Below are 21997 nucleotides of genomic sequence, written 5' to 3'. Positions count from 1 at the left end.
GTCAACGCTATCAGCTAATGGAGAATTGCTTTATGCTCCTGGCATAGGCAAACACAACACCTTTTATACCTGGAGCGTCGAGCTTCTGGTTTCCCGACTTGTTTTTACATAGGAAGGAAAAGTAATTCAGTTGTAAGATTAACAAAGAGACAAAGAATAATAGCATATGCATATGTTATAACTGGAGGCAAAAGCAGAACCCGTTCAATATATACATATTTACAAAGTCCCACCAAGGCACAAACGAGAGAACTGCGCACGGCCACCGCTAACCGGCATCCCACAGCCACCAGTACCAGGATTTCTCCTTTTCAACCCGCTAAGTTGCTCTCGCTCTGGAGTATCTCCAGTCCAGGGGATATTCTATCCTTTTATCCGTGGCTGGCCTATGTATATGATACATAATCAGATCACCGGCAGAATCAAGAATTAGACCATTCCTCTCAAGATACACGAATGCTTCGGGAGGAATGAAGCCTGTCGTGCGACTTTTCTCGAAATACCCATCATTTGGGTAGAACGGCTGCGAAACGCAAGGATTCTCGCCATGCGAAACGGATCGCACTATATGATTCCGAGTTAATCTAACGATAACTTTGTCGATTCTCAGCACAGCAACAACTGCATACATCACCTCATCAGTTACATAATATTCATAACTTGACGAAGCAGACCTGTTGAGTCCTGTGCAAGCGCGCAGACATTTCCTTTCAAAGATCCTCATTTTCTCTATGTGGCTAACATTCAAGTTAAACCAAATAGGATACACATAGGTGAGTACTGCGCTCATTAGAGTAAGCTAGCAAATGATTTTAACCCGTCAGCTAAGATGTGGAGCATAAAAGAGTCTTCGAAGAGACATGAATGTCTTGCAAGTGCTTTCTAGCGCAACTTTAACGTTGAATTCGAGACGTTCGTTAAAAGGGACACCCAGTTATCTAACGTAGGTAATTTGTTCTCATAAATAATTGGCCATACTCTTATGTGGGCATAGTGAAACTCCATATATTTAGCAATATCTCCATTTTTTTTTTCATGGTAGGGTTTAAACACACAAAAGTTAAATCTAATGATCTGTTTATAATTAGGAAAGTTATAATAAATTGAAATGATGGTTTTATGTGAATTCATCATTTCCGGGAGTTTCGGAAAATGACAATATTACATTGAAGTGGATGGTCTGTTTTTGTTTTCTGAGTTCACCCCTCGACCAATTTCACTTATACTTTTTAAGTGCTGTGTATAATATACATACATACAAATATATTTTTCACCTTCCATTTCAATCTCTCATAGCAGATTGAATACTTGAGGTAATGATGTAAAGCATCTTAAAACGGCAATAAAACTTCTGTTAAACTTAAGGTGTTAAACTTGACAGATTCTACTATTTATTAAATATCTATTCATTTTTCACTGCGTGCATAGGTAGTGAGGTGTTAAAGAAAGAAAATAATTACTCACCTTGAATTTGATTGATTATGTGATTAACCGGCGCTGTGAGTTGATGTAGGTCTGAATCCTCATAATATTTTTTCGTAGCGGCATTTATCAGTTTTGGCATATCTCGATCATGTTCACCAACGGCAACTTCCAACACTGCAATTTGAATACGCGCGTTAGTAGAGGATAATCAAACAGAAAGTGTTGGAAAATGGTTTATTTTCGGAAAAGAAGAAATATCACTGCAATAAAATGCAATGCCCAAGCAATGCTGGTATGCACAAAGGAAGAAAGTTTTCCATCGTAAGAGCATGAGTCGATGGAAAGAGGCATGAAGCAATGAGTAATTTTGCATACATTTATCGACTCTAAACTGACTTTCTAAGGGTTAGCGCCTGAAGCAACCATTCATGCTATAAACAGGTTGAGTAAGACGTAATCAAGTATTTGAATAATCAAAAGACACTTAGAAAATTGAATTAAAGCATTAGCCTTCAGCGAATGATGTGGATACTGTGTATATATTTCCATTATCACTATATAGAAATAATCCATTTAGACCACTAGATATTCAATTACTTTATTGGAAAGCAATTATTCCTTTCATTATTCTAATTTAAAAGCTTCATAAATATAACGAGAATATATGTAAATAGTGTTATTTAGATGTATTATTTAGATGTATTATATGATGAAATAAAAACCATAGATTGTGTATAGGCAACTTAAAACTTAAACGTTTGTAGGTAGAAAGAATTAATTTGCATATATATTTACGCTTTTTCTAATCGAACAGATATACTGAAATTTGAAAAGTGTTAATACGTATGTGTATGGAAAATAAGTAAGTGGAAAGGATACATGGATGAGAAGAAGTTTATATTATTTAACAAACTCGTATACTGTATTCTCATGTCTCTTATTCATTTTATTGTGGTAGATAGCAGATCCACGCAGTTTATTGTCATTATTTTCGTCTTTAATTTTCAAAATTTCAACGAAAATTTGCGTCATTATCATTTTTTTCGCCGTTAATTTTGTGCAGGTGATGAACCTAAAACAGTAGCAGTAGATAGACAAAAACGTTCATGAAATTCAAATTTGGCGCACGAGATCGAGAGGTGAATGACCAAGATCCTCATACATGGTACAATTTACCAAATTTTGCATTCACTAAATTATTTTTTAACAGCTGTGATGAGTACAACTAGTTTCGAATTTTTGGCGGCCAGAAAGTTCTAACCAATAAGTTCGCAGAGCCAGTTATTTGAAAATTTCAAATCGTCGTCAAAGCAGATGAACCTGATTTAAATTTTGTCGCATCCGATTCAGAAAATAGCTGATGGTTTCGCCGCAAGGATAAACGCAACTCTTGTCTTGTTGCGTGACAAGAGCAACAATTGTCAAGGCTTAGATCAAGTGAGACCAGAACTTAATGGTTATGATTTGTACCCATGGTGTGTTCATGAGTCAATATAACACCAGCTGTAGCCACTGTCAGTCGCGCTACTCGGCAGGGCAGATATAAGGTAGCGTCTGAGGGATTAACAAAAATGAAGAAAGTGGATATTTGTCTAAAACCAATAGTCCATGTACTAAAAGGTAAGATATAGCTGCTTCTCAAAATTAGTGCAGTTCACCATCAAGTAGATGAGGAATCAGGATTAATTCGTAACCTCAACAGAAAAGAATACGTATGAATCGTGCTCGTTTCAAAGCACAAGATGACAATCAATTTAGAATCGAATTCTAAGGTCATTTATAACTGGAAATCCGAAATAGATAAGCAACGAGGCACCTAACAGCTGTATGCACTAAACTTGAGAAAGAAACTTTATTTTCTACCTTTGGTTCTAGGCCGAAAAATTCTGATTTCTTGTTAATATATTTCCGCTTCCTTTTTTGAGTTTGTCTACCGCTGTGACTGTTGTGGCCGTGATTACAATCTCGTATTTATTAAGATATAAGGAGAGCGATTACCCCATGTAGTAAATTTAAATTTGCTTTCCATTCGGTTATAATTATTGCCTCATGCACAAATATCACTCGCTCTTCTTCCATTCTACAGAAAACCCAACAAAGGGAAAATCATCTCTTAAACTCTGAAACGTTTTGCCTTGATGACTTTGACTTAGTTTGTTTTCATTTTTATGAGTCACTACTGACATATGACAATGCGAACTGACAACTTTTCTAACAAACAGAAAATTGTACAAACATAACAATCAATAAATCGTATCCCCTGATTTTGAATATGTAGGAAACAAGAGCGCTGACAAATTCATAGGCTAGCAAATGTCACCTTTCCATGCCCCAGTCACCACTTTATCACTATTCCACCGAGCATACGGACGGGAATATCGGGAGGAAATCGGAGGATGGGACAATTGACCGTGGCGAAAGGGTCCCTGATCAGAATGGTGACTACTATAAACGTTAAGCCCATCATCAAAGAATACCCTTCCCTGTGTGTGCAATATTTACGTAATGATAGCAGTGAAGGCCTGCCAAACCACCAGGGCCAAAGATGAAAAATTCTTGCCCGAGGGTAAAAATTATACGAAGACTGGGGCCTGCAGTGACAATTATCCAGATTTGACCAGGTCTACAAACAACTAACGGTACACACTTTCGCACTTGGCACTCACTATGGAAGATCCTGCGAAGGTTGCGAATGCAGGCTGAAGTAATTGACGCTCAGTGCCCGAAGCTCAACGTAAATTATCTAGGGAATCAAATTGTGCAAACTTTGACCTTAACATGAGTTTCTCAAGATGGGCCGTGCAATCATAATACGAAGATGTGAAGATACACGTCATCTTCCCGAAATGACATATTAGCTAATTGACTGCGATTTTACGTATAGCGTAGGAAAGAAAACTAGAAGTTCTTTCTCATTCCTTACTTCCTTGCAGATAAAATTAAACGCAGGACGGTTAGCCAGAAACGTTTCATGCACCGGATTTCTGTTCGCCTAAAATTTTGTTGATTTAGGCCCGTTATTGGTAAAAAGCGTATTCTAAGAATTGAGAAATTGGATTAATGCATACAGAGTCAATAACATCGATAACCACCTTCAATCATGCTGCTCTGCAGGACAAAAGTGAGGTAACGTCTAATGAATTTACCTCTGCCTTGACAACCGAAACTCAGAAATTTTTTTTAAGAAGTTGGGTATTTGCCCAGGGAAGAATGGTCCGTGATCCTCAAAATTAATACTGTCCACCGTTAAATAGGTGGCGGTCTCGGGACCACTCCATCCCCAAAAAATGTTGAATTGGGAAATGTTTGCAACTGTGGTGGAGACCATTTTTCCCGAAGACCATCCATTCAGCGGAAACTAGTTAGCGAATTTATAAAAAATATAAAACGCACTAAGCAACATTATGGAGTGGGCTAGCCTACAAGCCTTAGCATTCGAAAATTACATAAAAAGCCACAATGAAGTAGTCCCTTCTCCTTCAAGAACCCCTCCCCCCCCCTTTCTGAGAACATTTTCAAACGTTAGCTCAACCTTAGCTTCACATCTCCAAAAATGGACACTTGTGAACAATACAAAAGAGCCTCTTCTGATGCTGATGGCGTCTGCAGAAGCATACCAAGGGGTGTGGGTTATTTTTCATTTTATTTTTCAATGGGCTCATATGCTGTGATAAGATTTTTATAGTGCGAAACATCAGGTTCCTCCTCAATTACAGCATTGTTAACTTCCTTATTGTTCCCAAATTTTTCGAGGTTAGGAAACAAATGATAGTCACCGGGTACTAAATTGAATGAATATGTTGGCTGGGAGAACAATTCCAATGTCAACTCATTGATTTTAGCCATTGGAACAATCGACGTATTAACCGATGGGTTTTCATGGAGAAACCGGTATTTTTCTTCGGAAGATACAAGCGTTTTTTTAGAGTTCATTATTCAAAGACTCCAGTAACTTTATCAGTGATCTCTTTATCGTTCTGAAGGTAATCAATGAAGATGATTTCTTTTCCGTGAAGACAATTTCTTTGCGTCCCAAAAAAAAATATAACCGAACCGCCATAACCGAAAAAATTGTTTCTATATTCTTTAGCATTAGTTCATCTGTCCAGTCTATTATTTTGCTGTTGTTTGGTTTCAGGAGTGTAATGGTGAACCCAAGTTTCATCCAAAGTTATAGATATACGCCAGGCTTTCACTTGTTCAGTGTCAAATTCACGATTGCAACAGTTTTTCGTGTCAACTTTTGGCTGAGCTTTAAAAAATGCGGCAGCCACTTAACAGACACCTTTTTCATCCCAAAAATTGCGCTCACCTTCCAGTTCTCTCAGTTATCTCACTTGTTACCACAGTTTTATGATTTGTTTTCAATCAGTTCAACAGTTGTGCCCTCAACGAGAAGTCCTCAACCTGATGCGTTATTAGTGCTCAGAAACTCATTGTTTGACTGTAGAACTTCATGGAGAAGAGTCTTGGTGTTTGGCTCATTTTCATGTAAACTACGAGACGTCTATTTCGATAAGCTCTCAAACCTATGCTAATAGAGCAATCGATATGAAAGTTGGTACACAAGTTAATCAGATATAGAGTTAAAAAATAACAGTAAGGAATCAGACCCCCTGGCTCCATTTCTTAATCAGGCTGGAAAATTTCGACCCCACACTCGTACACTAAAAAGAAAGATATAAGCCAGGTGAAACGGACTGTTATTCAACTATTCAAAAAGCGAGACCCCCTCACTACTAAAGTGCAATGCATGGAACACTACTGATTTGATTTTAATTTTTAAACGGTTCAAATCTATTGTGACAAAGAACAAACCAGAAGCATACAAGACAATGGGAAAAATACCCAGACCCTCAGAGGTGATCAATATTAACCCCCACCGAACGTTGGTGCGCATACCAATTCACTTTTTCCAGCTCGCAATTAAGGAGGAATGGTAACCGATCAATCTGGTTTTTGTCCAATGAAATATTTTGTTGAGTACTTCCATCCCGCTGGACGATCGATGGTGCTGGCAATCAAAACAACTGTTAAGGAATTACTGACACATCTCTCGCTGGTTTGCGCACACTATGACGAATTAATTTGGAGTCAAAATTTAGCGCGAAGGTGGGAACTTTAAGTGGTGTATGCCGCTCGTAACAGGAGTGCATTACACAACTCTGGGATGTTATCAATGGCAGACCAATTTTTCGAAAAACCATGAGTCTTGAAATGTTCCGGAAAATCCAAACATGCCTGCGTTTTGATGACCACCAACAACGTAATTAACGTGACAAGCTATCAACCATTTGATTCGACTTCGACAAGTGGAATGCCTCGTCAAGGCCCTGTATACTGTTGGCAAAACGGCTACAATTGACAAGCTAATCGTTGGCCTACGGCACTCTTTTGCATTCTGATAGATATAAGCGAATTGAATACACATGCTATTTACACTCACATTTTTCCGGATTGGAATGACACTACGAGCAACAACAATATCTAGCGTAAAGTGTTTCCTGTAAAGTGAGGCAGCGTCCCATAGGCTGCTACTCGTAGCCGTCCACCTCGTGTTTTATCGGAGAGAGAAGTTTTTGACGAAGTGCAGCTCACAAATCCAATCATTTCTCTTCCATCATACAATAAGCGCGACCGTTGCTACATCTATACCAGCCACAACAATTGCAATGTCTTTGCTACTCGATGTGAAAAATGACACTTTAATTATCTTTAAGGTCAGGTCGGCCATAAGCCTAAAGAAGCAGGACCAGCACAAAAGGAAAGAATTTTTCTGAATTACCGACATGTCTTACTGCTGGAGTGAGGAAAGTATTGCAATGAATTTACCTAAATGACCTAACATCCTAAGCATACCAAAGCACCACTCATCAAAATTCATCAATTATGATTTGTGTTGCATTAGGGAAATGAGGCCTGGTCCCTTAAGCAGGTAATCGCTATAAATTTGAAATTTGACTGTTATTCGAGGGAGGGGTGGGTATAATCAAAGCATAAGTCACAGTAGTAATCAGCCTCTAGATCGTCTGGCCCCGGGTGTCATCATCGATGTTTATTTTCGACTTTGTGCTTGTCTTGCTGCCGAAGGTTGATCGCGCGGCTAGCATTAAGTGTGATAATAACCAAACTGCAGCACTATCTTATTGAAAAGTAAATGAGAGAAAAACGTCAGTAGGAACGAAGAGGCTGTATGGGCACGCTATACTCCACGACGTGAACAAATACATATATATGATACGATATGTATATGCAAGACATGGCCTTGTATTTTCACCAGATTATAGGATAGGAGCTTACATCCGAGCGTATTTTTGATGGTCCAGATTCCTATGATAACAAGCCAGACTGCGTAGCGAGGGATATAACATAAACGCTTCGTAAATCCAATCACAATCTCGGCATGGGAACTAGAAATTTAAATTGAATGATGCATTGATCGATTATAGAAATCTAGTTAGCCTAGGGCGGCTTTGAGCGGGAACTTTCCTATTAATTTTCATGGATTCATGCTTACTTATGGCAACCTCCCCAGAATTCCACTATTTTATCTCGTTTAGCCCCAGAATATCCAGCCAGCACGATTCGGATCCCCGCTAAAATTGGAGCGTAATCTAGTAACTTTCGTGGTTGGGAAAAGCGAAAAATTACAGTTAAAAACTCAGTCCGAGGTATCTTATTGTTATCCTTGTTATTTTAAGCTATTTACTATCAATTTGTAAAATACAAATTTGACTGAGATACATTGTTTGTTTCCTTTTTTGTGTATCCACTTTTTACTTCTAGATTTCGGGATGGTTACCAAAAAACAAACTAACTAGAAAATGAAAGTTTGCGCCCATTAAATAAGGCCGACAATGATACCATCTATATTATGCAACGGAAACCACTTTGCTAACAAAGTAGATGACCACTTCTTGCAAGACTCGAAAGTTCCTCTCGCTCGATTACATGACTGAACTAGAGCACCCATGGGTTTTGATGTTCCCAGCTCCTCTGATTAGTGTTCATTGTAAATGATAAATGTTTACCCGAATGCAACAAGTCAGTTTTGTTAAATAAATAAAACTTCTTCTCATGTTCAAAGAAGGCAATATACAGCTTAGAAAGTTGATAACCTCCCCCAAACAGTTCTAGAAAGAAATTGGAGTACGTGACTTACTTCACGAGCCCTTTAAAGCATAAAGTCTTCTTAAAACACTTTCCATCACCAAATAAGTTACACAAATACTATGTCAATATTAACTACATTTTATAATCAAATAATACTTACAGTAATCGGCTGGATTATGATAACTGGGGCATTGTAAACCTAAATCACTGAGAAATGTTACAAGTTCTTTAACGGGACCTTGATAAATGCAATTGCCCTCAGCCACTGCGTACAGCTTATCAAACATTTCAAAGATTAGTGCACTTGGCTGGTGAATAATACAAACAACTGTGTGGCCGTGTTGAGTAAGGCGCTTCAGTAATGACACGCACTGCACGCACGATGAGCTGTCTAGACCTCTGTAAGAAAACGAGAAAGACGATCAAATGTGAATATGAATGTCACTAGAGCCTCATATGAAGATGGTATACAAATCAACTGCAACTATAACTAATAAAAGGGTATCAAAAGTCAATCAGCTATGGGTCATATTGTCATGGCTTCTATTACACAATCTCGCCATGGGAACTAGAAATTTAAATTGAATGATTGTTCCATGCATTGATCGATTATAGAAATCTAGTTAGCCTAGGGTTAGAGACAACTTAGTGTGTGTATACAAAAAGAAGGCTTTGAGCGGAAAGTTTCCTAATAAATATTTTCTTTTGCCGTTACAGAGTCCATACGACTCTTTCCGATTACCAAAGCATTAGAGGCCCTTTGCATGGCATAGGCATTAATGCAACACCGGATTCATGCTTACTTATGGCAGCCTAATATCCGCTTCCAGAGCATAACATATAATCAGATTCGAGATTTGTAAATTATTAGATTTGAATCCAAATAGAGGCAATTCATCAGATGCTCTCTTCTTCCCTGGGAGCAGTGAGACCGATTAGGTGTTATTTGCTCTTATATATATCCGCAAGTACAGCTTGGGTGCGAGTTACAACCTGGGAGAAAACCGCCTTGTTCTAGGTAAAGCCTGGTAGGAGCAAACACCGCCTTGTAACCGCTTTCGGTCGGCTACTCCCTAGGCAGAGGTGAGGCAGCATCTGATGAATTCCTTCGACCGTGGACGAAACCGCCAGAATTCTTTCTTTTATAACTTGGGTGCTTAGCCCAAAAATAAAGATCCGGTTAAAAAAAGGTGAGAAGAAATTTCTCTCCAATTGATCAGTCCGTCGTCAAATGGATAAGGATTCAATAATTCCCCTGTCCTTTAAAAGTAAGACTCTATTCCTTTCAGTTCCCTTTTGCGGTAAGCAGGAAATATTTTGAGTGAACTCCTCATCGCAGATAGCACAAGATTACTACATCAACGGGGCATCAACTTCCCGGCTTAACAATACCAATACCAAATGATACGATTTGCATCGAAATTCTAGGTATTGTGGTTTATACCAAAGTTTGAATTGCTGCCTAATTTGCAGCCTTATAATAGACACCAGTATACAGTTGCTAGTTTTATTCTAAGGTGATGCCATGTTGATTTCAATACAGGGACAGTATCTCTCCCTTTTGCACATAGAATAGAATATAGAAATCCCTTTTAAATACAATGTAAAACGTTGTCATTCAGAGCCAGCGTGGGAGCTTAAAGCATTTCCTAAAAAATGTCATGTGACCAAAAGAAAGGCTGATGGAAGGCCTGATGATATAAAAATCACTGAAAACGAGAATTTGTTCACTTGCTTGACTGATATTCGTTAGCTCTGTGCTGATGGCTAAAATGTCTTAGCTCTTTAATGAGGATTACCCCCACAGCCATCACTAAGCTACTTTATTCCAGATAGGAAGGGAGGAGAAAAAGGAAATGCTGTCAAACTGGGTTTGCAATGGTTTAGTAAACTTTTATGAAGAAGTGGTTTAATCTGGTACCCACAAAAGGAGTTTTATTGTTTAAAGAAATTATGCACATTTCTCGGAAGAAAACTTAGCTTCTGATGGACTAGTGAACTGTCTAATTTTCACTCGAGTCGCCATCGAACCGAACATTTGCCTTAAAGGCGATAGGTAAAACTTATTAAAAAGGAAAGAACAAGCCTATAAAAAACCTAAAGAAACCTAAAGTTATTATTTAGCGAATTTCGGGAGCGAAGCATTCCTATCAGAGACAATTATATGGTTTTGGCAGCTCACAATATGTTCACGAGAGGGTCACTCAAAGCCATACGAACGATCCCGTTCACTCATGTCATCATTATTCAGTAAATATCATCTTGTGACTGCTATAAGAGCTTGGGGGATAATAACATCATTGGTAACAATGACAGAAAGACTAATGCAAATACGCAGAAGGATATAGGGAAGCAAAGCTTTTGGAAAACCTAATAAGGCTTTAAGCCTTACGGTAGAGGCAATAACCAATACGTATGCCAAGTTGTGCAGAACGTGCATCGTGGAGAGCATTTTTCTCGCGTTACAGGAGTGACAGATGTTCGTGCTAATACCTAAAACTGGGAAACCTCCAGGCAAGCCATCCCTTTTTTTGACCGATACATTCCTTTGGCATTAAAGGTTGTGCTAGTTATTCGCGCGACTTTTAAATCACCATTCAGCGTATCAAGCCACCGTTGTTTCGGCGGCCTTTTGGTCGCTAACCATTGACTTCGATGTTCACACCAATCTTGGCGACTGTATTCTCACGCGCGAATTACATGACCATACCATCCAAGATGCCTCTCTCGCAGATTTTCCACCATCGGTGCAACCCCATATCGATCGCGAATGTGATCAAAACGTGTCACGCCACTACATACACACTTTGTTTTTTTCATATTCGAACTGTGGTATTTTCTTGCCAGTCAAATGATGTTCTACCGTTTTGAATAACCCAATTAAAGAATTCACTGAGTCGCAATGTTGAGTCCCAGCTCTTCGCTTTCCAGATGCGATGTCGTCGTGTGGCTTTCCCCGATTTCATTCGTTTTATTGCTTCCTCAACTTGAGTTGCGCTGATAGGTGGAACTGCTCCAAATGTTGGTAATGATTATGGAAGTGTAGAATGAACAAATTCTTCAGTTGAAATCTGCTCGAAATATTCTCGCCATCTATCCGTCGCGGCTCGACCGTCGATAAGTAAAGTACCGTTCTTATCATTAAAGCCACAGAAGTATTCGATATCCTGTGTACGCTGATTTCGGCTTTTCGCAAGTCGATAAAGATCTCTCTCGGCATCCCAGTTTATCTTATCAGTTTATCCGCTTTGTACATCGTGTCTTTAATTTGGTTCTACGATTCTTCAACATTCGTAATGGTTTGTAATCCCGTAAGTGAGATATTTTCTTCTTTCTTCTCAGGAAATCGCTACCATTTAATGCGCGGCGGGACAGTGCGTCTCTCACGCTGTTTTATCGGTGGCTTAATTCGCAGGACGTCAATCAACGGCCGATGTGGAGGTGCGATGGTCTCATAGGTAACGGCTTTGCAATCACTGACAACGATAAAATGCCGGCATCTTATGAGAATATAGTCGATTTGGGTTTTACTGTTTTCACTGTAAAATGTAGGAAGGGACACTCATTTGATAAACAAGGTCATGGGTATGCGCAAAATCGATTATACGCTCGCCATCCTCAGTGCGCGCTCCAAACCCCTTTCCTCCGTGGCATTTGTTATCTTCTGCCTTTTCACCAACATGACCATTAATGTCGGAAATTACTTACGTCCTGACGCCACCCATGCCCCAAGAACCCTTGCCCATTTCTCAACAGGACCGAGGCCCGTCCTCGCGCGTGAGGTTAATGTTCTAGCATTTTCCCGAGGCTTGATTCTCGATCCTATCATGTTGTTTCAAACGACATTGGTTGCATTTTCTTGATCAGCCTGTCGGAGGACCTGCCACCAAGAAAGTCCTTAGCGACAGCTATTATTCCCAGTTACTATCAGAAGGAAAAACGGTTTTTATTTGATACTGACAATGAATTCAAATAATGTGTTGCCTACATCTTTTGAAGGCTTTTGGGTGTAAAGATGAAGCCAGAACAGAACACGAACTGACCACCGCGAAATGCTGTAAGAAAAGTTAAGTTTTTATTAATACTGGAAATTATATCGTCCAAGCTTAAGTTGGCCAATATATGGAAGTAATAATGGGGACAACGTTCAATTTTAAGCAACTACTGCGGAATATTGGTTACAAAACATCTAGTAACAGGAGGAGAGAAGATAGATATGATTCTAATAAGGCCCGAAATTCTCTGGGGGCCCGCTTAGAGACAAAACCAAACAGCTGAGGGATAATATAGGGGCCTGCATAATTGGCAACTGAATATTCTTTTTATGGCCCTGGCAGATGAACCAAGAAGCGGACACTGAACCAATTCTAATCAAGTTTTTTTCCTAAACAAAACCTAAAAAGGTTTCGATAGTGGAATCGGGAGTACACCCCAACTTATTAGGTTGTTGAACATGAAATGGCCGATTTGACAATTAAGTGAGGTTATTTGCAATTTTGCTGTATCAAACCACCACCAGTTGGCGCTGTTGTTGCATATAATAGTGACATGATGATGAGTGATGAAAAGTGGATATTATACGGCAATCGTCGCCGATCAGCACAATGGCTAGATGCTAAGGAGCCACCGAAGCATATACCGAAATCGAGCCTCCATCCGAAGAAGGTAATGGTGACTGTTCGGTGGTCTTCAGCTGGAGTTATCCACTATTCTATTTTAGCACCTGGAGAAACGATAAATGCACAGACTTACTGTGTCCAACTCGAGGAAATGCACCAAAAATTGAGTATTCAACGACCGAGATTGGTCAACAACGATGGTGTGATACTCCTTCACGACAATGCACGACCTCATGTATCCAGAACAACGGTTCACAAGTTGAACGAATTGAAGTATGAGACTCTGCCTCATCCACCATATTCACGGGACCTTTCAACCGATTACCAATTTTTTAAGCATTTGGATCACTTTTGGGCGGAAAAACAATTTAGGAACGAAGAGACTGTCAAAATTGCCTTCGACGAATTTATCAACACCCGACAGTTGGGACTTCTACGAAACTGGCATACATGCTCTTGAATCTCACTGGGAGAAATGTTTTGAAATGACTGGCACCTATTTTCATTAAATAAATAAATTTTTGTAAGCTTTACAGTAGTTTCAAATTTTAGTACCAAAACGGCCATTTCATTTGCAACAACCTAATACAAATCTGGAGCATATGAAGATATAGTCCGAAATAGAATTACCACCTGTCTCAATGTATAAGTTAGTCTCTCATTAATGTTAATAATCAATAACAGAAAATTGGTGTAGAGCAACTTCAAGTGAATATTACTGCTGAGATAGAAACACCTCCATTTTAGACAAAAAATAACAAGCGCTGTTAATGTGTCGAACAACATATAGTTTTTAGCCCCCTACATGAGAATGGGCCATTCTGTATCCTATATAAGGATACAATTTATGAGCGATACCACTATGGTCTGGTTGTGGATAAAACCCGGCTCAACAGGTGGCAGTGGGCGGGTCACTTAATCCATTCGAATAAAGATGATCCACCCCAGAAAGTCTATAAGGGTAATATCTATCTATGATAGGGAAAGAAGACGTGCAGGCTCTGCCAGAGATAGAGCGGTGGCGTAGGCCAATACACAAGACAGTTTTTAGGGATATCGAATTGGTGGATTTCGAAGGAAAGCTTGTAAGCGATTCTATATTTGTGATCCGATTAGGGGACTATGATATCCAACAACTAAAGAGATACCCGGTGCATTGTACCTAATTATCAACTGCAATCATGTCACCCCGTCAAGTTTGCAAAACTCGGTTATTAAAACACGTACATGTGAACTTCACCCAGAAAAAAATAAGAAATCAAAGAACGAAATCCTATGGTGGATCTACACAGCTCCTGAAGTTCTGCTATATGCACTTATTACCGAGACAAAGTAGCAAAAATTTATATATATAATACTATGACGAAGGAAAGAGCATTTTAAAAGCCTGTACTTTTCTCAGTGCTGACCCCTAATTTAATGAGTGATTGCTGCGGGAGGGTTACGTGGATGAAAATCAAGCAGGCTTAGATCTTCAGATTCAGCCCGTAGCATTTGAGAAGAACAGCAGCTCTTTCACTACACAACTAAAGATATAATATCTTTGAAGGTCCGAAAAATTTTTTTAGTTGTGTCCGAAGCCTGATCGTCCAATAGCAGTGTAATAATTAAATCAAAGTGTCACTATACTTAGAGTCGGTTGTGAAATATGAGTGAAATGCAAAGGAACTGAAACCACATAGCTGAGGATCTCGAGAATGCATTCTATTCTTATCTTTTATGAATCCACTCCACCTATAAGAGAAAGAGCTTATAAAATCGTTTTTCATCATAGGCACAGAAAGACTGCCACTAAATATGAGATCTCATCTAGGAAAACTACATATCGGCACATTATTTGTGACCATCACTCTCACCATTCTCAAATTAGGGCATGGCGATAATGGGAGCAAACTGCATTATTATAATATATTCAGTCACGAGAAAAACGAGGTCAAGAAGATTCTAGCTGCACACTTTCATGACGATAATATCAGTCTTAGATCACTTCTCTGAATTACAGCAATATTCGTCAAGTTTATTCACATTCATAATGTTGCATAAACACTGAGTCCATTAAACATCTCATGCATGATTCCGTAATCGTAACTTTATTGCACCGTTCACCGCACAAATTTGTCCTACATGCATAGTAGTTGTCATTACGACCAAGGAGCGTGCAAGAAACATTTAAATGTTTTTGTCAAGATTATGATTCTCTTTTAGCGTACTGTCCTCCACCGAACAGACGTAACCATTAGTTTAATAACGTAGGTATGAAATCTGTTAGAAGCTACCGTAAGAGTTGCTCAGGTAAAAATAGGTGCCGTTGGTAGATTGTAAATTGTAAATGAGGATGATTTATTACCAGAGAATAACATTCCAAATGGAGATTCGGAGTTAAAACCTACGCGAAGGCCAAGGTGGTGATAACACGAATGCATGGAGTGCAGCATTATTGATGCAGAAGTGGCAGTTGGAGTGAGGAAAAAGCATCCGAAGTGGATCTCCCAAAGAGCCATTTGATGGCTTTTGGGAGTGATGACAGAGGTGAAGCTCAATCATAAACAAAACGTGCAGTATATTTACGACAAAGCATCCACTACAGCCTAGGGTGAAACCGAACATAGGAAGGCTTCTAGATTGCCTATGAGGTGGTGACCTTGATTTGGTCTACGGGGTCCCAAAAATATTCTTTTCGACAATTCGAATATCTTTTGTAACTTTAAAACATTTAAAAAGAAGAGAAGAAATGGTATTGAACTGCAGTTTAACATGCCCTTATTGGGCAGATAAATAAAACTAGTGTCTTTTTTATCTCTGTCTGTCCCTTTTTAAAAGAATTCTATCAAAAACAACGACTGTTCTTCCTCATATTTGGCAGGAAACATTTAGAAATAATTTTGTCAAAACTACTGTTAGAGAAAGAAAGGCTTTTCGACCTCGACGGTAGAGTAATCTTTTACAACGGCAACTACTCCTCATCCCAAATTTCAAAACCTACCCATCCTCAGCCCCTCTCCTAGCTTACTTTTCCAAACCCCTGCCGCATGCTCCCCCCCCCCCCCCCCCCATCTCACGTCCTAGCTCTTCCCCCGCCCGCCCGTTTTTATATAAAATTTACCGAATGAAGGTTTTTTTCGACTCCAAAATATATTGTCAATTCTTCATTAGTAATAACTTAGTTTAGGCCATAGTTCATACCATAGATTAAGCTAAGCTGTTAAGGTAGTCCATAAGTTAGGTTAATTTAGCTTTATAGTGATATAGGTAAATAAAAATGTTGTTTTCCAAATAAAGTTGATTCTCCTCTGTACCTCCACCAAAATTACCCAGTTAGATGAAGTTTGCCTGAATTTTTATCTAGACGTGCTTCACAAATACCTCTCCAAATGAAAACTATCCATAAGCCCCCAAAAGTTCGAAACCATCATATTTCATCGGAAAATCCGATTGACGCCGAAAATGTGGGGTGAAATCTCTATCCTGTCCCTCAAAATCCACAGCACTCTCATCCCAATCGTGAAAGGAGTTACCCATCTCGAGGTGATCATGAACTCCCGTCTGTCCTACGTTTCTCATATCACCAAGGCTCTGAGCCATGAACCGGTACTTTCAGATCCCCATGTTCTATTGGGACCCAAATACAATATCACAACGCTACAAGAGAATTAAACTATTTTGTTACAAACGGTTTATCCGTGCCCTCCTCATTTTCGGCTTTATTTTCTAGTCAGACCCTTTCCCATCCCAAATGGAACAACTCCGGCGCTACAAGTGCAAAGTCCTCCGCCACTGTTCTAACCCCGTCAAAATCGAAGACCAGTTCAAATATATCACAAACCAACCATCATGATCTCAACTTCCTCAACAAGTATCAATCCCATCCAAAGCCGGGTCATGCATAACGAGATCCTTCTGCGAACTCGTCTGTTCCCCCAATTACTCCTTACTTTCCAATCCCAAAAACCGACTTTTTGATCCCTAGGGAAGAATAGTCTTCTACACGAGTACTCCTAATCACAATTTTACAAACCATTCCATCCAGCACCCATCCCTGCTTCTAGTCCCGAAACTCTTCACCCGTCACCCTATCCACATCTTCGATTCAGTTGCCCCGCATCGCCCACCCCGTTTTATAAAATCGAGCGGAGGTTTTTTCGACTTTTCCTCCAATAGGGCTAATCATATATACATATGTGAAATAAACTTGTTAAGTTTAAGTTTTGTTAGACCTTAGTTTATACCTTAAATTAAGATAAACTGCTTAGATAGTTCCTAAGTTAGCATGTAGTTTACTATTGTAATTCTATAGGAGAATAAAACATGTTGGTTCGTAATGAAATTCATTCGTTATCCAACTGAGCCACAATGGAATTTCATCGCTGCTCAAAAGGACGATAGCTTCTTCGCTTCTCCAGCAATGACGCTTGTAAACTTCTCAATATAAGATTGGTCAGGCCAGTGCTATAGTGTCTACGCTACACTGGAAGCCGAGTCATAGCTATTTAGCTGATCCTCCCGGTGCAGTCTTTATCATTACACCTGGTCAGAGTTATAGTGCTCCACGCTACTCAAAGTGGTAAATAGTGTTTTTCCTGGTGTGACTCCATTACAAAATGTTGTCAAGTTTCTTTGCTTTTCCACTACCTAGATTGGGACGTTAGAATAAAATTAGACCCATTATTTGCCTCACAATCCCATCATACTGTTTTGGAAGTCGTATTTTAAGCTAGTCGATTTGCCAATATTATTGCCCTTTTTGTGATTTTTGTCGGCAAAATCGAGAAGTTAAATTTATAATAGTTAATTTTGGGGTTTGTGGTCGGGTTAATGGTTCACGTAAGTAAAAAGATTGAGTCTATATTGCATAGAAACCTCAGTATTATAATAACAGTAAATTAACAGAAACTAGGTAAGAAAATAGATAATAAGGTAGAAACGAAGATACAACTTATGCCCCTTTTGGAAGGGGGGAGGGTCAAACTATTAAGTGATTGTTTTAAATCTCAGTGTTTCTGAACCATCAGTGGTTGAAATAGGAGGAAAATTCAGTATTGTTCGTGATAAAGCAGAGGTTTTTTCGGAGTAGTCCAATAAACTGCAAGGGAGCATGGAAGGTTTCTCAAAGGGAAGGACGACAAATATTGCGAAAGGTTCTAAAGGCTCGAACTACAATCTCCTAAAGTATTTTGGATGGCGTGAGAAACACTGGCGTTGAGATATTTCATGTACAATATGCAGGCGTATTTGTGAAAACTGGTTGAAATGTGGTAGGCCACTTAAAAAGCTGAAGTTAGTTTGGGTAGATTCTGAGAATGAGTCCGTGAAAGAAATGATCACTTACGACCCTTCGCACTCCCAATCTTTCCAACAAATGTCAAAACTAAGACCGCTTCGAAAAGTACTATTCGAGACTTTTCATTTGACACCCCACATAACTGTAATTGGTAGAAAACAAATTACATACGCCTTTTGCATGTAAATTCGAAGGAGAATGATGTGACACTATGTACGTACAGTTCCCACCCTTCCACCAAATTTGGTGCTAGACCCGTCACCGAGAAAAATGAGTGTGATAGATAGACAAACGGACAGACACATTGACACTGCTTGTGGTTGCAAAACACCTCGAAGATGCTGAGTTATACTCAAACGAAGCAAACAGTGCGTTTAAGACTTAGTTAGAGAGTGCCGGATTGGCACTCGCGGAGGAAAAGATGGAAGCTGTCCTCAGCACAAAGCGCCGCAAGAGAAATTATGTCCCAGTTAAGCAATGCACAAAAACCGGGTGCGATCTACAGAAGAACAGCCTTGAGGGTGTGTTCTGCCTTCAGGGCCGTCTCAGATGATGCAGCGTCCGTCATCTCGGATGTGATGCCGATTGACATCCTGGCAGGCGAGATGATGAACATATATAGCGTCAGGCCCATCTCTCCTGTATCGCAGGTGAAAAAAGCCGAAAGCGAGGGATTCATAAGCAGATGGCAACAGCGATGGGACCTGTCAAAAAAGGGTCGTTTGACTTACAGGTTGATCTCTTCCATTGTTGAGTGGCACAAGAGAAAACATGGGGAGATCAATTATAATTTCACTCAGTTTCTCACCGGCCATAGAGAATATCGTCAATACCTGCACAGGTTTAAATTGGACACATCACCTTATTGTTCAACCTGCGACGGATTCTCAGAAGAACTAGTGCACGTATTCTTCCAATGTCCTAGATTGATGGAGGAAAGTAGGAACCTAGAGAAAACTCTAGGTGAAGTGCTATCACTGGAAAATTTTCTCCAGAGAATGGTAGCTCGAAAGGAAGATTGGGATGCGATCAACTTCATAATCGCAGCAATCCTGAATAAACTGCGAAAAGCAGAAGAAGGAAGGGAGGCGCGGTTACTAACCCCGTAGGTGGGCCAAAGGAGACCTAGCTAACGTAAACTAACTCTGCCCCGTGATGTAAACCTGAAGATGGTTCCACAAGATAGGAGGGAGTCGGAGGTGGTTTTAATGAATTAAAATCCCACACTCTGGCGTGACCAGGCCAGTATTTTAATGATTTCCACCAACCGATTTTAATAAGGTTTTGTTTTACATAAAACCTTAAAAATGGAGGCAGGGTTACAAAGCATTAGATGTAAAGAGTGTTTGGACTTCAACAAAATTACTCAAATAATAAAATCATGCTTTGTTAATCTATATTCAAAACTTTGGCTTTTATTGCAACTCCAAATTGAAAATTTACATATTTTCTTAGCGTTCATAATTCAATGGACAGATATTGTACATGTTGTCGTATATATTTAAAACAAGAGTGTTGCTCCATTTTTCGCTGTTGTGACTATGCACTCTCTAAATCAATGATGTTGGAAACCGATTCAGTCTTTTTTTGTTTTTTTTTTGATTTTTGAATGCTTGGGTGCTAAGCCCCAAACTAGGGATCCGTGGACCAAAAAAAAAGTGGGATTAAGTTGCTCCCCATTTAGTCCGGTCCACCATCATGTGGATGTGGACTTAGGATCCCCCATATTCTAAACAACTATCTAGCTTTAGACTAACTTAGACTAAAACTGGCGGTTTAGTTCAATATAATTCGCAACCTTGCCGTGTTTTTGCGAGGATATAAATGGGCGTTTTTCCACTTGTTGCCACTTTCGGTCTCGCTGCTCCCAGGGCAGAGGTGAAGCAGCGTCTGTGGGGTTGCCTCTGCCCTGGACGAAACCGTTAGTCCTTTTATGGTTGCCCTTACTGTTTGTGTTAATAATGATAGATCCACAACCGTTAAATTATTATTCACGCTATGTAAGAAAGAGTTGGATCCGTCAGATCGGAAGCTGGAAAATATAATTTTTGGCAGTTTCCATTCCTCTGGGTTCATACAATCAGCGTCATTGCAAAGTTGACCGAAAGTATTGATAAGTCTATGTTGCAATGAATGGATCAGATCAAAAATCATTTTCTCCACATCGAAAAATCCGTTCCCTGATTAATAAATGGTAAAGCTTGTCTTTCTTGAAGGGCGCCTTTGATTAAAACTTCTTGTGATTAACTATTGGCGTACATGACAAAAGAAATGAAGGCGAACCGAAAAATTAATAGATTCCAGTATTTAGGAGTCCAATAAAAATGCATTATGAATCAAAAATCCTTTCATAAATAAAAATTCCCATCTTAGCTAATATAATTACATATGACAATTTATATGTATCGAAATATCGGAAATAATTCAGACCGCAATAAAAAAATATTAATATAAAAATGTGTTGTTCTTTTGTTAGATAGCACGTTGATCAGTATCTTTGTTCTTTTTGCGAAACAGCTTTCTAAAGTCAATAATTACATAGTCATAAATTCAATTCAACAAGACATTAATTTATTCACCACGATCTCAATTATATGGAAACAACTAAAATGGTATAACCAAGTTTGAATACATAAATGCAAAACTTACGTGGTCGGTTCGTCCAAATAAAGTACCGACGGGTTACTCAGTAGCTCCAATGCAATCGCTAATCGTTTTCTCTGTCCACCGGATAAACGGGCTGCAGGAAGACTATTTCTATGTTCTAACCCGAGAAGCATTAAACATTGATTAACCTGATAAATTGAATGGAAAAATAGAAAATCATTAGCTTAATTGTCAGGCACTTGTGTTTGCTCTCAGTAAAAATGGCATGTTCTGATAAATGACTATTAACAAATGACTGTAATGAAAATTTACATGCTTTTCATTTTGCAAATATCTAACATCTAATTACATCGCGAACCGGGAAAAAAGTAAATGAGAGATTCCCATTGTCACGGATTCACAATTTTTCCTAATACCTTTTAATTATGTTCCCTGTAAGCCGCATTGCGATTATTGAGCTAATGGCGACTCAGGGGGATGTGATCACTGTAGCCTACCATTTAATTATTAATCATTATATGACTAAGTGAAGTCTTTAGAGAATGCGATTTCACAATTGCATTTGTTCTTGTTAAGTGAATTAAAAAGATATGCTCATAAACACATATAGAGATTGACAGACATGCATGCTTTATATAAAACAAACCCGAGTCTAAAGATACGAGTTTAGATAAAAATGTGTCCTTATCTAAAACTGATGCATACCTTATTTACTTTATATTCCCTAGAAACTTTGAATCCTAATTTAAGGTGGGCTGCCAGCATCATAGTCTCAAAAACTGTTAGTGTTGGCCGTAAGAGATCATTTTGGTGAATGTAGCAGGATAACCTTCTAAATTGTTCCGAGCTGGTATTTACAATTTTACCATTGACTTGAACTGTTCCTGTGATACCAGTTAATCTGAAATTAAGTGATAAATATAGAAATTAATATAAGTGTTGGAATATATTTGTG

At 39.1% G+C, this 21997-nt stretch overlaps 1 protein-coding gene across 3 annotated transcripts in view; it reads right to left on the bottom strand.

Moving 5' to 3' along the window:
- Window positions 1-21997, bottom strand: part of LOC119660763 (ATP-binding cassette sub-family G member 1) — a 221887-nt gene that overhangs the window by 68543 nt on the left and 131347 nt on the right. For all 3 annotated transcript variants that reach the window (XM_038069546.1, XM_038069531.1, XM_038069536.1), the window contains exons 4-7: window positions 21748-21943; window positions 21085-21230; window positions 8699-8937; window positions 1465-1599 (exon numbers count right to left, since the gene is read on the bottom strand). In XM_038069546.1, coding sequence (XP_037925474.1) covers window positions 1465-1599; window positions 8699-8937; window positions 21085-21230; window positions 21748-21943 — 716 coding nt within the window. The remainder of the gene's footprint in view (window positions 1-1464; window positions 1600-8698; window positions 8938-21084; window positions 21231-21747; window positions 21944-21997) is intronic.

Source organism: Hermetia illucens, chromosome 1 (assembly GCF_905115235.1).
Source record: "Hermetia illucens chromosome 1, iHerIll2.2.curated.20191125, whole genome shotgun sequence".
Lineage (NCBI taxonomy): Eukaryota > Metazoa > Arthropoda > Insecta > Diptera > Stratiomyidae > Hermetia > Hermetia illucens.
This window is presented reverse-complemented; position numbering and strand designations above follow the sequence as displayed.